General features: G+C 36.2%; 1 protein-coding gene across 1 annotated transcript in view; it reads right to left on the bottom strand.

Annotated features, from left to right (window-relative positions):
- Positions 1–18,049, bottom strand: part of LOC126278854 (WD repeat-containing protein on Y chromosome) — a 395,714-nt gene that overhangs the window by 132,936 nt on the left and 244,729 nt on the right. The window contains exons 12-13 of the mRNA XM_049979130.1: positions 10,736–10,813; positions 4,287–4,672 (exon numbers count right to left, since the gene is read on the bottom strand). Coding sequence (XP_049835087.1) covers positions 4,287–4,672; positions 10,736–10,813 — 464 coding nt within the window. The remainder of the gene's footprint in view (positions 1–4,286; positions 4,673–10,735; positions 10,814–18,049) is intronic.

Raw genomic sequence — 18,049 nt, 5'->3', positions numbered from 1 at the left:
TCACGCGGTCTGCATGTCCAGCACGAACGCTGGTCCAACTGAAGCGCCAGGTGGAAATGGCATGGCAAGCCGTTCCACAGGACTACATCCAGCATCTCTACGATCATCTCCATGGGAGAACAGCAGCCTGCATTGCTGCGAAAGGTGGATATACACTGTACTAGTGCCAACATTGTGCATGCTCTGTTGCCTGTGTCTATGTGCCTGTGGTTCTGTCAGTGTGATCATGTGATGTATCTGACCCCAGGAATGTGTCAATAAAGTTTCCCCTTCCTGGGACAATGAATTCACGGTGTTCTTATTTCAATTTCCAGGAGTGTACATAAATACTATCATTTGATCATGCTCAGAGCCACATATGGATGGCATCGTAATAAGCATCCCTGGGATAGAGAAACAACTGAGAGTTAAAAACTATTAAGTCACCAGGTCCAGATGGAAAGCCAACTCAATTTTACAAACAGTACTCTGTGGCACTGGCCTGTTACTTGCCTTACTTGTCCAGCACAAAGTCTGCCATGTGACTGAAAAACAGTGCAGGTAATTCCTGTATAAAAGAAGGGTAAAAGAATGGACTCACAGAATCACAAACCAATATCTTTATCATTGGTTTGCTGCAGAATTCTAGAACATATTCTGTGATCAAATATAATAAATTTCCTAGACACTGGAAAGCTTATTTCATGAATCAGCACCATTTTAGAAAGCATCACTCATGTGGAACTCAGCTTGTCCTACTGTCATATGCTGTATGGAGGGCAACAGGTTATATATTGCTAGATTTTTGAAAATCATTTGGCACAGTACTCCACTGCAGACTATCAATGATGGTATGAGCTTATGGAATTGGTTCTCAGATATATGAGTAGCTCAAGTAATAGAACCCAGAATATTGGCCTCGACAGCAAGTGTTCAGCAGAGAGAAGGGTGTCATCAGGAGTGTCCCAGGGAAGTGTGATAGGACTGCTGTTATTTTCTATATACATAAATGATCCTATAAGCAGGGTGGGCAGAAAACTGCAGTTGTTTGCTGCTGACGCTTTGATGTATGGGAAGGTGTTGACAATGAATGACTGTAGGATGATACATGATGCTCAAAGAAAATTTCTAGTTGCCATTATGTACGACAGCTGGCTCTAAATGTAGAAAACTGTAAGTCATTGCAGATGTGTAGGAAAAACAAAACTGTAATTTTCAGATGCAGTGTCAGTAGTGTCCTGTTTGACACAGTCACATCACTTGAATATCTGGGTGTAACATTGCAAAATTATCTTAAATGGAACAAGCATTTGAGGACTGTGGTAGGGATGATAAATAGTTGACTTTGTTTTACTGGGAGGAGTTAGGGAAAGCGTGGTCCATTTGTAAAGGGAACATACTCTTGAGTACTGCTTGAGTATTTGGAATCCACACCAGATCATATTAAAGGAAGACATCAAAGAAATTCAGTTCTGGGCTGCTAAATTTGTTGGTGGTAAGTCTAAACAACATGTAAGTGTTGCAGAGATGCCCAGGAACTCAAATGGAAATTCCTGGAGAGAAGTCAATGTGCTTTTTGAGGAACACTAATGAGAAAATTAGAGAACTGGCATCTGAAGCTCACTGCAGAGTAATCCTACTGCCACCAACATATATTGTGCATAATGACCATGAACATAAGATACAAAAAACTGGGGCCCATACAGGGGCATATAGATAGTCATCTTTCCAAGGTTGTGTGTGCAAGTGAAACAGGAAAAAAAAACTAGTACTGGTACCCTCCACATCATATAGTGGCTTGTGGATTATGCATATGGCTGTAGATGTAGATAAATCCACCCTTAGATTAAAGAAGAATTCACATTGCTAAGCCTATGTATTTTGATAAATTGAGATTAATTAGTCATCAAGTATGTTTTACTTTGATTCTAACTAACTGGGGATTTTCAGTGTCTTGACTGATGTCTGCTAGTAACCTGCTATACACTTTTACACCAGTAAATAAACCTCCATTCCGAAGCCTAGAGAGGGATGCACAGTCTATGTGAATTATTTTTACTCTTGCTATTAACCTGAAATGTATTGGCACATAAGTGTAAGAAACCTAAGATCCCTGAAGTGGTTTCTGTAAATATGTTTGCTTTCGAACATTAGAAAAATACTCTTACTGCACGCTTTCTTAGATACAGTTTTTACTTTAGTTGCATTGCACCTAATGATCATTTCACAGGACAATGTTGAGCGAAAGTATGCAAAGTATGCAAAGAATGTTAGAAACCCAATCCATGGGTCAAGATAATGAGAGACATTTCTAAATACACAGCTGCATACTTGGAGAGCTCTCACTACCTGCACTAGGAATCTAATATTTTACAGCCTCTTTATTAAATTAAGTGGCAAATTCTTCTAACATTTCATATTCATAAAACAGAACTTTTTTTCAGAGGTAATTTCTCTCTTTTAGTAATGATAAATGCATAATAGGCTACTGAATGGGATCCATTACTACTATTTGGTGTATACATGTATAAGCTTTCTCAGGGGGACTAACCATTCAAGCATTTACAAGATTTTTTATTGGATATATGCAACCACTTTAAACCATCTGAATTGATGAGAGCACTTCAATATAAAGTTTCATATGAGTTACATGAAAAGAAGTGACAGAAAAGACAGCTGACAATACCATAGCCTTGCAGCTTCAACCTAACCTGATATAATTAAAACCTGGTGCTACCCGAAAGATTGTCCATTAATGTCACTTTTAATATAGCAACCACTCAAATATACAGTGCTTCAATAGCTATTGGATTGAGACTTGTTCTATAGGATTTTTTACCATCCAATTATTCCAAGTGCTTTCTACATAGCTGCTCTCTATACCGTGGTTCACAGTCATGACTAGTGGTGGTTGATCAAGTGTGCAAAGATATTTCAATAATAGAACCCCAACTTCAAGAAACCCAAATGCATCTCGGTCTGGCAGAGCTTCTTGAAGTACTTGCCATTTGAAGCTATTTAATTGACAAGTGTATGCTATTGATTTGGCAGAACTCCCCCGTCCTATCCCCCCAACTCAATTTTGAATTGCCTGTAGCCCAATAAAATTAAAAAAAAAATCTTTATTGCCATATTACCACTGGAGATTATGACTCAGGTGGCTCATCAATTGTAAGACTACATACAGACGTGATATTGATGGTGCTGCATGTGCAGATAGTTGAAATCAAGTTTCAGCAGACATGATCAACTAAATGAAGGATACAAATAAAATAGAAAGAAACTTCCACATGGGAAAAATATATTAAATACAAAGATTCCGAGACTTACCAAGTGGGAAAGCGCCAGTAAACAGGCACAATAAAATAACACACAAACACACAAACAAAATTGTGTGTGTGTTTGTGTGTTATTTTATTGTACCTGTCTACCAGCGCTTTCCCGCTTGGTAAGTTCAGAATCTTTGTTTTTAATAAATTAGGGATACAATTACACAAATTATACAGACAGGTACATGTTAATAAAATTATACAAGGTTAAACTAAATAAAGCTTCAGCACTACATAACACTTGCTTTTCAGGTATTTTGGGTACATTTCAGTATTTTTATCTTTGTTATATTTTACACTTTCATACTCATATTGACATTTTAATCAAATTTTGGCCACCTAATATTTGTCTGGTCTCCTGCAGACAAGAAAGTCATATGGCATCAAAAACTGATGGCTTCTTGTAAGACTGTCTGGCAGTATGTAAAGTAATGACTTTTTAGGGCACCTCTCAATTTGTGTGAAGAATTTTATTTTCATAATTAGTTTACATTCTGACAACCTGTTCTCAACTTCTTTATTTATGACATTGCACTATGATCTTTAGTTAACATGTCACTTGATTTCCAATAGCAACACATTCTGTGCAGTAGATACAGTTCTTCATAATCTCAAAGGATGGTTACAGATAGAACATTAGATCCTCTACAATGTAATAATTGGATTCCACGTTTTTATTTACTGCCTGTTTGGTAATATGAGCAAAATCCTTGCATACATACTATTTACAGTAGAAGAAGTGTGATGAGGCATTTGTCAGACCTTGACTCATGATCTCTCTTTACTGGTAGTGTTAATGTAAAGGGCATCTGGAAGATAATATTAAGGAAAGATAATTCTGTCTATTGTGTTGTATAAATTTCCACTCTGAAACATTTTCATGAATTTATTAACAAACACATAACAATTAACTATCTGAGAGAATGAAATAAATAAAATATTCACAAAGTAATAAATTCTACATCAAATCTGTTTTACCTGTGAAAAGATATGAGTTTTCCGGATCAGTTGCCATGGAAAGAATGTAGTCTCCAGACACATGTATGCAAAGGAATGAACTAATAAAACCTCCAGCTTGATGATGGGCCCACAGTTGCACATAGCCATTATCCAAAGCTATAAGCAAGGTTCCAATATTGCTCTGCATAGGCCGAGCACTGAGAAACATCATTGTGTGAGCATTAAGATTTTTCTCCAATACACGAGATCCACTTCCCAACAGAGGCAATGTTATTCTAGACAACTGGCGTGTAAGTTTGGGGCCCTCTGGCAACTCAAGGTATGTCTTCCTCCTCTTGTAACTAAAATCTTTTGAGTGTTGTGATAGTTGTTGCGATGGTGCATCCATGATTTTGGAAAAGGCACTTCAAAACAAAAGAAAATTTACAAAAGTAAGAACAGTTAATGGTACAGGTCTTATCATTATAGATCAAAGTTAACTTAATGTGTTCTAAGGTATATTGTGAATAGTACTGGTACCATGAGATGGAAGACACCTGACAATTACCGATCAAATATATGTGTCACAAGATACTGATAGAAAAACTCGAGTATTATGACAGTAATGAGTTACGAGCAACTTTTTCACAACACAGGCATATTTACATGAATTAAAAATGCAAAAATGTGGCACACAGAAGTCAAAAAAAGTAGTAACAGTATCATTCTTTCACATAGATATTATTTACTAATATCATTATGGGGAGAACCTCATATGATAAGGAATGAGTCAATAGTAACATTCAAGACTATAAACATGAAAAGCTAAATAAGCCAAGAAAAAAGCAAATTATAGCAATATGAAAGGACATCTGCCTGCTTTAGTGACTCCAGAGGAGTGAAACATATGCCTACACCTTTATACCAAGTGATATTTGAAATAAAAATAATTTGTACATTAATAAAATAAAAACATAAAATAATTTATCTAATGTTAATAGGGGAATATTCTGCATTGGTTTTAGTTTTACTGTGCATTTGGTGAGTGATATTGAGGGATGATGTATGTCTTTAGCATGGAACAGCAGCCAAGGAGACTTAGCAAGGGGAAATACCTGCTCCAGTGTTGCAATAAGTATTCCATGGCTTGCCACCTTGTTCTGAAAATGGACAGAATTCCCAAGAACTGTTACATCAACAAAAGGAAAATGGTGAATGGAAGTGTGATGAACTTCTGAGATTATACAGGTCTTGTACACAGAAGTGTTAACATATTCAATTTGTATGCATTATCAGTGTATATATATCACGTACTAAGTTGAAAATGGTGCGCAGAGTTTATATCTAAAATGCTAAAATGTGTTGTTGAATGGGCAATATTTTGTTTGTTTAAAGCAATTATTATTAAAGCTTTGCTGACTGTAATACACCATGAAACAGACCAGGATTATAATATTAACCGTTCAATACCACAATTGTTTTGAAATATCTGATTCAGTTTCAGTCTCAAAATTGACAATATGACTTTACTAATGAGTCACTGAGCACACAGAAATTATAGCTGGAAAGCACTGCATTACAGCCAAGAGCAATTTCTGTCATTTATGATTTTAATGTCACATGCAGACAAAATATTTCACAGCAAATGTCTGTAAACCTACTCTTTCATTTTTAAATAAATAAATAACAGCCACTAGAAATGAGTCATAGTTATGTTAATGAATGGCAGTTTTAATTTTATATTTTTTCATTAACCACTAACTGAGATGTATGTAATTAAAAATATTCAAAGTTTATCTGAAAGGCAAAAAATCTAATATTTATTATGTATCACTTCCTCTTCACTTTGGTAATTGAAAAAACATTGTATATACACAGGAAATAATATATTTACAGCAGTATACACAAAATTTGGAATGTAAAGAAGGATTTCAATAGCCATTCACTCCAGAAAGTTCCATAGCAGTGTCCTAATTAAACTGCTTTATAACACTTAAATTTAAAATTCAAGAAACAAGGTATTATAATTAACTTCTATTTTAACATTTGTAAAACATTTCAGAAGAATTTTTGTGGAATATCCTGGCCCATAGACAAGATTATGTAGGAAACTTCCTGGCAATTTATACATCAGTAAACACTGTTGCACATTGAAAAATTCATTGTGCCTGTTACTACTGAAAAAAATGTGACTCCTAAGAGAAGAATTCATAGAACAACTGTTACAGGGAACAGTAAAAATGTAATTATTGTATTAGGTGCAGCAGCACATAAACCACATGTGGCTACCCAAGAAAAATCTCACCAATCATGAATTCCTAATGCAATTGTTTCGATTATCCTAAACCATCACCAATACCATCCCTACCATATCTCCATGCACAAAGAACTTCATGGGAATGATGTTCAGAACTGAATAGGATTTTGCAGTTGGGCACACATGTAGTTGCAAAGAGATCCACTACTCTTTTGCCAAGTAATATTCTCTGATTAGTCAGCTTCTGCAAACCGTACAGAGTCAACAGCATAATATGCAGTGTTGGCATGTGGAAAACCTACACTGGATTTGTGAATCTGATCATCAGTGTCTTTCATCTGTTAATGTTTAGCGCAGTACCACAGGGAACTAACTAATCAGTTCCCTCTTTTTGGAGGGCACATAGAACAAAGTTATTGCAAGGTGAGCTCCTGGTTCTGCTGGAAGATGTACCCCTTGTACTGTGGCAGGACATGTGGTTTCAACATGGTAGTTGTCCAACACCTAACTCCACAATAGTCCAAGAAGCATTAAATCTTGATTTACATGCTCACTGCGTGGCTAGAGGTGACCCAGTAAAGTGGTCTGCCAGATCATCAAACTTTACATCTTTGGATTTTTGCTTGTGCAATTATTTTAAGGACAAAATGTATGCAGGAGTACCAACTACTCAACAGAACATGACAAAACATCAGAAATGCTTGCACAAAAATTACACTATATATGCCCACAAGTTGTTCACTTGAAAGAGAAGCACAAATTAATAAAGGTACTGAAACTGAAGGTCATCATGCTGGTGGAAGGCAAGGACACTCACCAAAATCGAGCATACCAAAATGATGAAGGGCAAGGGGATTCAATTAAATAAAGCAGTACAGTAGTGAGAGGCAAGAAGAGTCAACAAAATCAAGTATCCCAATGATGAAAGACAAGGGGACTGTTTTTTGTGGATCATGCTAAAAGCTGTTTATTTACCAGATAATGCTTGACTATAAAAGGTTTACTATATAATCAAATTTGTAAAATTAAATTAATTTTTAATGAAAATATTGGATGTCTAGAACAAATAAGTTTACATTTTTATCACTAACATAACGTAGAATCAGCTGCATCATTTCTTAATTGTAGTAATCAAAAAAATCGAATATTGTCAACTACAGCATCATCCATTGCAAATAGAAAAGAATGTTTTGGGTAAACTCTACGTATTTTTGATGTAGAATCTGAATCTGCAATATGAATGGAGGGGTTCCCATTTTACAATACAAAGTTGGCCCACACTGGAAAGGGAAGGGTGGCAGTGGGGATGGGAAGGGTGGTCAGTTGTAATACAAACAGGTATCCCCTTTCATAATATCTGCTTTTAATACGGGAGACTTTTTGCATGACACATATTTTTGAAGTTATTTAGCTGTTTCAAGTTAAAACAAAGACCATCTGTGCTTTGAAAAAATAGTTAATGGAAGCTGTTGTTATATTCCATTTGTAAGAATTTCACATTCTGTCAACTATATGGAAACTTAATGCCTTAAGTCAGGAAGAAAATCATTAAACAAAAACACTTTCAATCTGGCATTACTATTAGGTTATTGTTAAGATGAAATATTAATTCCTTCCATAGTTTATGTTGGTCATGCCAATTTGTGCACAGCTAAAAATATATCATACATATTTGCCAGAAGTCTGAGTATATATTTTCTTGTAGAATGGGTCCCTAGCTTCTATAAATTTTTTAGTGGATTACATCAATCTTTCAGCCATTAGATTTTTATGTTCCAATTGATGTTTCACCATTAAGCCATTTTTGAACATCTATGAAACATAATATTAGGTTATGAGAAAAATTTAAAATAGGATTCACAATATGTACAACCAAGTTTGTAGTTTTCTTACATTCATATTTCATACTTATAAGATTTTGATGTATAGGCAGAGATAATAATGTAATAATGCACAACTCCACATCAAAGAACAACTATGTACTGAGTGATGTTAGTCAATATTCCATTTTATGTGCAGCCACTCAGGAATATGTAAGAAAGCATGACCAAACGAATCATCAACCTCCCATCACACAGAAAGAAACTACCAAAGAGTTATGTGTAGTGAAACTTACAGCAATAAATAACAGCTACAATGCTGAAAAGTTAGACAAAATTTATGCTACCAAATTACAAAACAAAAGCATCAATATATGTGAAGAAATAACATTAACAAGACAAGCATAAGCAGAAAAAAATGGAGTACATTGCTTTACCTTATTATGGTGCCATATATGCCAGAATAGGCTACAATTTTCGTTAATCTGATGTATGAATTTGGCTCTGTGTAAACAACAAAGTAGGGACAATAATAAAGTGCATGACTCATAAACAAAAACATATACAGACTCAGGAGTTTAAAAAATGAAATGTGGGTAACGTGAAATTTCTACTTTGAGCAAACAGTTATATGTTTCTCCACCAGATTCAGAGAGCACACAAACATGAGCAAGAACCTAACTCTTCATTTACTGCACATCTACAAAACTGTCATCATAAGACCAACAACATCAAGGAATCTTTAAAGGTGCTACATAAGGTAGAGATAGGTAAATTATAGAGTAGTGAAAGGAAAATTAATGGACGCTCTAGAAGAAACTGAAATATATAACACCTTCAAAGAGCAAGTTCAAAATGTACTCAATGAACAAATAGATGTCAGAAATAAAAATATTCTCCACTGTTCCAGACATTTATTATGAGATATTGTTAAATTCACACTTGCAGTTGTGTAATATATACAATCCACTCAAAACTGTATCATGTAAAATGAAAAATTGACCAATATCACTGACGAGTTCTTCTTTGGTGTACAGTTGTGCATATGATGTTATTATCTCTGCCTATATTTCAAAATCTTGTTAAGTACAACATATGAAATTCAAAAAACTACAAACTTGGTTGTACCTACTCTTAATCTCAATGTAAATTTTTCTCATTACATTGTATTATGTTTTGTAGATTCTTGAAAAGGGTTTAATGCTGTGATTGCAATCACAAAATAGTTATGCTGCTCTGTGGTTCAGTAAACATGTATTAAAGAGCTATATCTTTCAAATCCTGAACATAAATTCAAAAATTTCTTACATGTGCAATTTCACAATGTAAAAGTGATCCAAGCTGTAATAAAAGTTTTTAGATAGCTAGCACAAGTCCCTCCATGAGAAATTTTTGATCATTTTCAAATAAACAATAAGGAAGTTTTAGTTCAATGGGGGACTAAGGAAGAAATTTAAATGAGATTGACTAAAAACATAAATAACAGGAAGAGCATAAGACACCCAGAAATTCACCATATAAAAAAGTAAGATCATTTGGTTTTTGGCAGTCTTCAGTCACAAAACAACATTGTTTTATCTTCCAGTAGCTAAATACAAAGTAGGTACGACACAGTAAAGTTCATACTTGTCATGTATGCCATGGTGCAGATCTGCTTAAGTCTCCATAAACTTTACCGCTCACTAGATTAAGCTTATCCATTACAGATGTTTTAGAACACATGAGTGTTTATTCAATGTAAACACATAAATCTACAAGTAGTCACTTTCTTGAAATAGTTATTTATTCATTCCATGAATTGGTTTTTCAACCCTTTCAGGATCATCTTCAGATGGTTTCCAGAAGTTACTTAGCTGTTTCAAGCATAATACTGGGTGTTGTCCTGGGAAAAATAACTATTTCAAAAAAAATGATTGGTTGTAGTTTTATGTATTTACATTGTACCACTTTCTCCAAGTCACCTTTCATGTGTCATATTCCTCCCAATTTTATGATAAACATAGACACTTCCTGTATTACCTCTGTCTGTTTTTCATGTATGGTTTTTATTTTCCTTGATTCTTTGTGCTCTCTCACTTCTTTCATAACTGTGGACCTCGTGTTTCTGACCATTGCCTCTAGATTTCAAAATTTTCTGTTTTCCTTCTTATTCCTCCTTTACTTCTCCTTCTCTCATCCTCCTACTTTTTCTTTATTTACCCCCTTTTCTGCTTCCAAATGGAAATATACATCATCCTCTGTGCGTTAAACTATATTCTTCCCTTTTTCTCATAAAAATGTTTCTTGTTTTTGAGTTCTCTGCTGAATATCATTGTTTGTTACCTGCATACACTCTACAGTTTCCAATGTGTCTCCTACAAAGATGTATTTTCTGTTAGATACACACACTTAAATACTTAAAATTAACATACCTTATTGTTGATGGAAATGAACTAGTAGTTGATGCTGCAGGTTGAACGGCACCCATTGCCTCCTGCTGCAACACAATTCTGAAAAAAAATGTAAATATATTGACAGGATATTTACATAAATAAACTACTAAATGACATGTGAATATCATTGTAAAGAAAGAGTATTCTTGGAAATGACTGATGGTGATAGAACTATATATAACACTAGTTTTATTACACTACTAGTAAATGTCTTCTTTTTTCCTCAATACTAGTTCAATTTTATTTACCACAAAAAAACGTGCATTTTGCAAACCAAATACAAATCCTATCTCAAAATGTGAAAACATGCAAAATGTGAAAACATGCAATTAATTGACACCATCTCATAGCTGTATCCAGATCAATTATTTTACCAGATATAATAATAATAATAATCATACTTAAACATTTATTCAGTACTTAATAATCAAATACAATTCCTAGAAATAACACAGTTTCAGGAAATCATACAGCTCATTCTTCTGAATAAGTCAGTTTACAAACTACAAGCCATGCGGGATTAGTCGAGGGGTCAAAGGTGCTGCAGTCATGGACTGTGCTGCTGGTCACGGTGGAGGTTCGAGTCCTCCCTCAGGCATGTGTGTGTGTGTGTTTGTCCTTAGGATAATTTAGGTTAAGTAGTGTGTAAGCTTAGGGACTGATGACATTAGTATTTAACACACATTTGAATATTTTTGAACAACTTACAAACTAAAGGCTTGTGTGTAACAATAAATTGTACATTTGAATGCATTTTACATTTGTTAATATACAAATAGCACTGCTACATATACTTTTATTACTTTTATTACCCTTAAATCACTTTTGTATTACTTTAATTTATGACCTTGGCATACTTATGAAGCACTTTTCATAAAGATTAAGTATTCATCTAAGGAACAAAATGAATTTTCAATTAAAATTCTTTTTAGTTGCACTTTATTTTCTTAAAGGGTAGGGCTGCAAGACTTTTTGGTATGGCATTGGCTAGCTTCAGCCCAGCATGGGGTGAATTTCTTTTTTCATATAAAGCTGTTTTATGACTATTTATATGGTATCTGAATTTTTGTCTTGTATCAAGCTTGTGTAGATCACAGCTGAAGTTTGGATTTATTGTTTTCACAAGCAGTATTACTTTCAATACATATACCTCTGTAACTCTAAGCACATCTAATTTTGCAGACAGGTTTAAACAGGTTTGTAACCACAAATAATCTGGTAATTTTTTTCTGTTGTGTTAATAATGTGCCTAGTGTGATGTACCTTTTGTATTTCTTACTTTTATGTTTTCATTTTCTTTAAAGGCAAATAGAAAAGGTGAAGTGGTAGCCCAGCGTAGAGTGTGTGCCTACCGTCATGTATTTTTGATTTTCAAATGTTAAAAAACATCAGATATTTTTCCTGTCCCTCAGTAGGAAGTAGGACTTGCTCTCTGCTAGTGAACAGAGTTGACCCAAGTCATTCTAGAGTGTAATAATATGCCGCCAGTTTGGATGATGTGAGTAAGTGAAGAGTATTTGTTTTCCATGTGCATCGAACAAAAGAATATAGTTTTATTTTATTAACTGAAAGATTATATGAGTTATTATTTCAAATAGTAATGTAATAAGAAGAACTGAAGCACACCTGTGTGCTTCAGAAAATTTATGAAGGTCCAATTAATGCAACATGGACTTGGTCAAGATTATGTAGGTGGATATGTCAATCAGACATAATATTATTAATTGGTAAGTATAAATATACCACAAGAGAAAGACTGTTTCATTGATGTGAAAGTAATATAAAAGGATTCTTTACCTGTTTACAGGCATACCCCAGCTTATTGTGCTTGTTTGAGTGAAGAAAAAATAATCTCATAAATTCAATATATCTAAAAAGCCACATACTTCATTTATTATTATTATATATATTTTTATTATATTATACTATGTTGGTTTGTGTTGTTGCATTCCTTATTTACGCTGCATAGTTTATATTAGATTAGAATAGTGTGTTTTGAGCAGTTTTTAGGCAGCTTACAGGCTAAAAAGGTTCTGTAGGCATGATCCATTTCAGGTTGTCCTGGGTTATGATTCCCGAGAACTTTATCCATTTTTCACAAAGTCATTTCCTATGGATAATTTCATAGCACATTATTGCTTCCTGGTGTTAAATTCCAATACTACAGTCTTTGAAGCAGTAACATTTAGATAGTTGTAGTTGAAATACTTGATTATTTTACTGGTTACACTGTTACAGAACACCTCCAGACTGTTATAGGCTTTGTGTTTGCTTGCAATTGATAAACTGCCTGCGTTACATTGTTTTGTAGCTTGGAGAAAAGTACTGCATATCATTAAAATTATCAAAACAAGAACAAGGGGTACCTAGAGAGAAAGGAGAGCAACATGTCAGCATGTAGTAATGCAACATTTTGCAGCTTATGTAAAAATTCTTCTTTAGATAATGAATATTGGAAACAAAGAGCTGCAAACTGGCATCACATGCAGGGAATGCCATAATTCATACCAGTTTTGATGTGCTAAAATTGATTCATCAGTGAAAGAGAACAACAAATTTATTACAAGCTGTAATAGTAATCAATGGCACCTTAAAAATTCAGGTAAAGCAACAAACTCAAAAATGTGGCTTTAAGAGCAAATTATCCGCTTTAGTTGAAAATTTTGTAAGTGAAATTCAGTGCCTAAGGGATGAAGTTGCTTTAGTAAATAAAAAAACTGAATGCAACTGATAAACAGCATCTGTTGATGGACAACAGTACTACATCAAAAACTCTTCTTGTGCTATGCCAATTATGAGTAGTTGAACAGCCCATTTAAGAGACATGCCACATAGAGCAATGTAGTACTCAGGTATGGCACCTAGCATTTTATAACAAAGAAATGCATAAGCCTACATTTGTTTGTTAGCTGATGTTCAAAAATTGGTATAATGCAGATGACAAATTAGGTGGTAGATGTTTTGACCTGTGGTTGTATTGAATACAGAGAGACTTTGGACCTAAACTACATAATTAACAATATTCTGTCAACCTCAACAAGTAATACATTGCACCAGCCAAAATGAAGCCCCACTGTGAATTCTGTTCTTGAATATGGGATGAGTTGGTTGACATTCATAAGCAGCTGCAAGTCGCCCTGACTACTGTCAAACAACTGGTAACTGTTGCGAACTGGTGCGTTGAAACAACTCCTGAGATTTTTGTACCTGTGATACTGATTCCAAAGGTACCTCAAATACTAACCAGTTCTGTGCATTATATGTCCGCCCCCGGAAGATGAGTGGTCAGTGCGACAGAATGTCAATCCTAATGGTCCGGGTTAGATTCCCAGCTGGGTCGGAGATTTTCTCCACTCAGGGACTGGGTGTTGTGTTTCCCCATCATCATTATTTCATCTCAATCGAGCAGCAAGTTGCTGAAGTGGCGTGAAATCAAAATACTTGCACCAGGCAAATGGTCTACCCAATGGGAGGCCCTAGTCACACGACACTTACTTGTGGATTATATCTCCTATGCAAAAAGTACAGGATCTGTCATTACTTGTCCATCTGACTAGAAGTGGGGAGCCAATGGTTGATCTAAACATCCTGTACAGAGTGGATGGGGACAGGCAGGGCTCAGGGGATTGTACCAATCCACCTAACCAACAAGTTTGAGGAGCAGTCTTACATTGTAACTGAAAATGAACCAATGGGACTCACTTCGCCTGTTTGGGAAAATTAGTTCTGTCTGGTGTGAAGAGGAGACAAATGAAAGAGAGAAGGGGTCTATTACCCATCTTCAGTTCAAACATATGGCAAATGATTGTATCCCTTCTGGAAATGGCAGCAAGGGGCAGGAAAGGGCACCAGGTACACTCAGTGTGTATACCTGGGGGCCTGGGGGCATTCAACATGTTTAGGAGGCTATTCCAGTGGCCACTGAGGGAACAGAAGCAACCATCTCCAGATTGTGGTGCACATTGGAACATATGATGCCTGTCATCTGGACCCCAAGATCATACTTTGGCCATTGCAGGACTGGCAGAGAAGGTTGAGAAAACCAGTATTGTGCATGGAGTTTCAGCAAAGCACAAAATTTGCAGCATTATCCCTACAGCTCACCATGGCCCATTGTTTGTGACTCAAGTGGAAGGACTGAACCAGAGACTCCCAAAGTTCTGTGACAAAGAAGGCTGTGACTTCCTGGACTTGTGTCATATGGCTGAGAACTGTAGAGGCTACCTAAATAGGTCGAGTGTGCACTACATGTCAGAGACAATTACTCAGATAGATGACTGTGCAGGGGGTGAAGACAAGAGGTTTTTTAGATTAAGCAACTGATCCAGATAAAGGTAGCTGTAGGAAATATGAAAGTAACAATATAAAATTGCAACATATACCTCCCACATGTGACGGTACTAAAATCCTAATAGTTAACTACTGAAGATTTTGCAACAAAGTGCCAGAGTTTGACGCACTCCTGAAAAGTAGTGACACATTATACTAGATACAGACACCTGGATGAAACCTGAAATTGAAAGTGGTGAGATTTTTGGGGTAAGTTTGAGTGTATATTGGAAAGATAGCCAAATGGGAAATGGCAGAGATGTATTTGCTGCAGTGGACAAGAAACTCAAATCCATCAAGATAGATATTGAAGAAATCATGATAGAAATCTGTCAAGGACAGTACCTCTACTTATGGTATAAATCAGTTAGAAAAATGCACCAATGATGACTGATATCAGTCGAAATCAATTTGCAACAAGATAAATAAATTATGTTTCCATGACTGGTTGCTACATTCTTTATAATTAGGCACTCAAGCTACATGTGAGATTGTATGGACTAGACTTAGTATCAGGAACTGGCATAAAATGATAATGGGATTCTTCTATTACCCATCTGACTCATCTCCTGATGTAATTGAAAGATTTAGAGAAAATGTTAGTTCACTTCTATGTAAATTCCTCTATCATACTGTAATCATGAATGGAGACTTTAATCATCCAACAATTAATTTGAAAAATTACAGCTTTGTTAGTGACAGGCATAATAATGTGTCCCATGAAATAGTATTAAATCCCTTTTCTGTAAAATACCTAGAATGGATAGTTACCCCACTCATGATGAAAATATGTTGTCTCTAATGGCAACAAATAGACCTGACCTCTTTGAGGATATCAGCATCAAAACTGGTATCAGTGACCACAGTGCAGTGGTGGCCACAATGATTATAAAACTAAAAAGAACAACTAAAACAAGCAGACAGATACATATGTTCAGCAAACTATATAAAAAATCAGTAATGATATATTTCAGTGAGGAAGTTGAAACTTTCAACACATGGCAGGAGCATGTAGAGAAACTGCTGTTCAAGCTGAAAAGAGTAGTTGACCAGCAATTGGACATATATGTAGTGAGCAGAATAGTTAATAATGGGAGGGACTCTCAATGGTATTAAGTAACTGTAAAGAAACATCTAAAGAAACATAGGTCACTGCATAATAGATGTAAAACAAAGCATACAGCTATAGACAGAGAGATGCTGAATGAAACACATTTGTCTCTCAAGACAGCAATCACATAATGTCTTCAATGACTACCATAGCAGAATATTGTCATATCATATATCACAAAACCCAAACAAATTCTGGTTGTATGTAAAGACTGTTAGTGGCACCATAGTTAGCGTACAGTCACTAGTATATGAGACAAGAACTGAAACTGAGGGTAAAAAAGCAAAAGCTGAAATGCATAACTTCATTTTCAAATGTTCCTTTACAAAGGAAAACCTAGGAGAATTGCCCCAATTTAATCCTTGTGTCACTGAAAAGATGAATGAAACAGTTTGTTAGTGTCACTGGTGTTGAGAAACAGCTGAAATTGTTGAGACTGAACAAAGCTGCAGGGCCCAATGGAATCCCTAACAGATTTTATAATTAATTTGCAGCTTAGTTAACTGCCCTTCTAACTATAATCTATAATATATTTCTTGGACAAAACACCATTTCCAGTTCTTGGAAAAAAAGCACAGGCCACACCCACCTATAAGAAGGGTAGCCGAAGTGATCTACAATACTACTATCCAACATCGACGGCATTTTATTCTAGAATTTTAGAACACATTCTGAGCTCAAACATAAAGTGGTACCTTGAACAGAATAACATTATGGGGATCAAGATGTTATGTATGGTAATTTCGAACCAAACATTAAGTATTCAATCGTTTATAATGAATTAACTTTATTTTGATCATGTCCGTACAAACACATCTGCTCAAATACAGAGTTCAGAACACACTGAGATCAACTGTTTTTCAAAGAAGTTTGTTCTCAAAGATGAGGCAGTCAACTCTTGCAGTTGATAATCGCCCAGCGATAGTGCAGAGCACAGTAAGGATGATGAGAGGCATGTGCACACCCAGCCAGCTGATGGCGCAGGTGAGCGTGACCGATCGCGTCGTGGCACGCGCTAGTGCGAGGCACGATCGGACCATTTCTCGATGTATTGATAGGCACAACCAGCGGAGGGCAGGAGGCACGGAAGGCATCCACAGGTTGACCGTGCCATGCTGCTGATGGCACGGTGGAAGCAGAAGGTGGTGGCGTGTCAGTGGGGAGAACATCGTCGTGCCGAGGCTGTGCGGCACAGCGGGGTTTTGATCCGATCAAAGGCACGGAGTGCGCTGAAGATGTGATGCAATGCATCGCCAAAGTATTTGCTGGCAAGCACACAGTAAGTGCAACGTGTCCGGTAACAGTTTGTTATTGGCCATATGACATAAAGTAGCAAGCATGCTGTGGCTTAACAGGTTGCGTAAGAGATGCCAGATGAGAAGCAGTTGATGTCGCAGCAGGGGAGAAAACAGCAAGCTGCACATGGCTGACCTTGGTAGCGGATGACTTCGGTGTAGATGGAAGCATTACCTCAGAGTCCGTGGACGGTGAAAGTGTTACAGCTGTGGATTGCAGGATGTTCCAAGCGGTGCTGACAGTGTCGGTGTTTTGTTGTGCCAAACCATCATGATCAAAAGTGGGGGGGAATGTGGCTGTGAGCCCTGTGCATGAGGCATGGCTATGGCGAGAGATGGTGGAAGGTGGCAGATGAACTACTGGTCCTTGGCAGAGAGGCCACACAGTTCGATGGAACTGGAGCTGTGTGTGTGCTGTCACTGTTGGCACTGAGGTCGAGTCATAATGCTGCAAGCTGCTTGTGCGAAACTGTTGCACGGTCATGTGTCGGAGCGGAAAGATGCTCACTCATCAAAGCAGAAATGGCAGATGTTTTGGTCATACATTGTGGAGGTAGT

This window comes from Schistocerca gregaria, chromosome 6, assembly GCF_023897955.1.
Source record: "Schistocerca gregaria isolate iqSchGreg1 chromosome 6, iqSchGreg1.2, whole genome shotgun sequence".
Lineage (NCBI taxonomy): Eukaryota > Metazoa > Arthropoda > Insecta > Orthoptera > Acrididae > Schistocerca > Schistocerca gregaria.
Note: the sequence above shows the minus strand (reverse complement) of the source record. Positions and strands in the feature narration are given on the sequence as shown.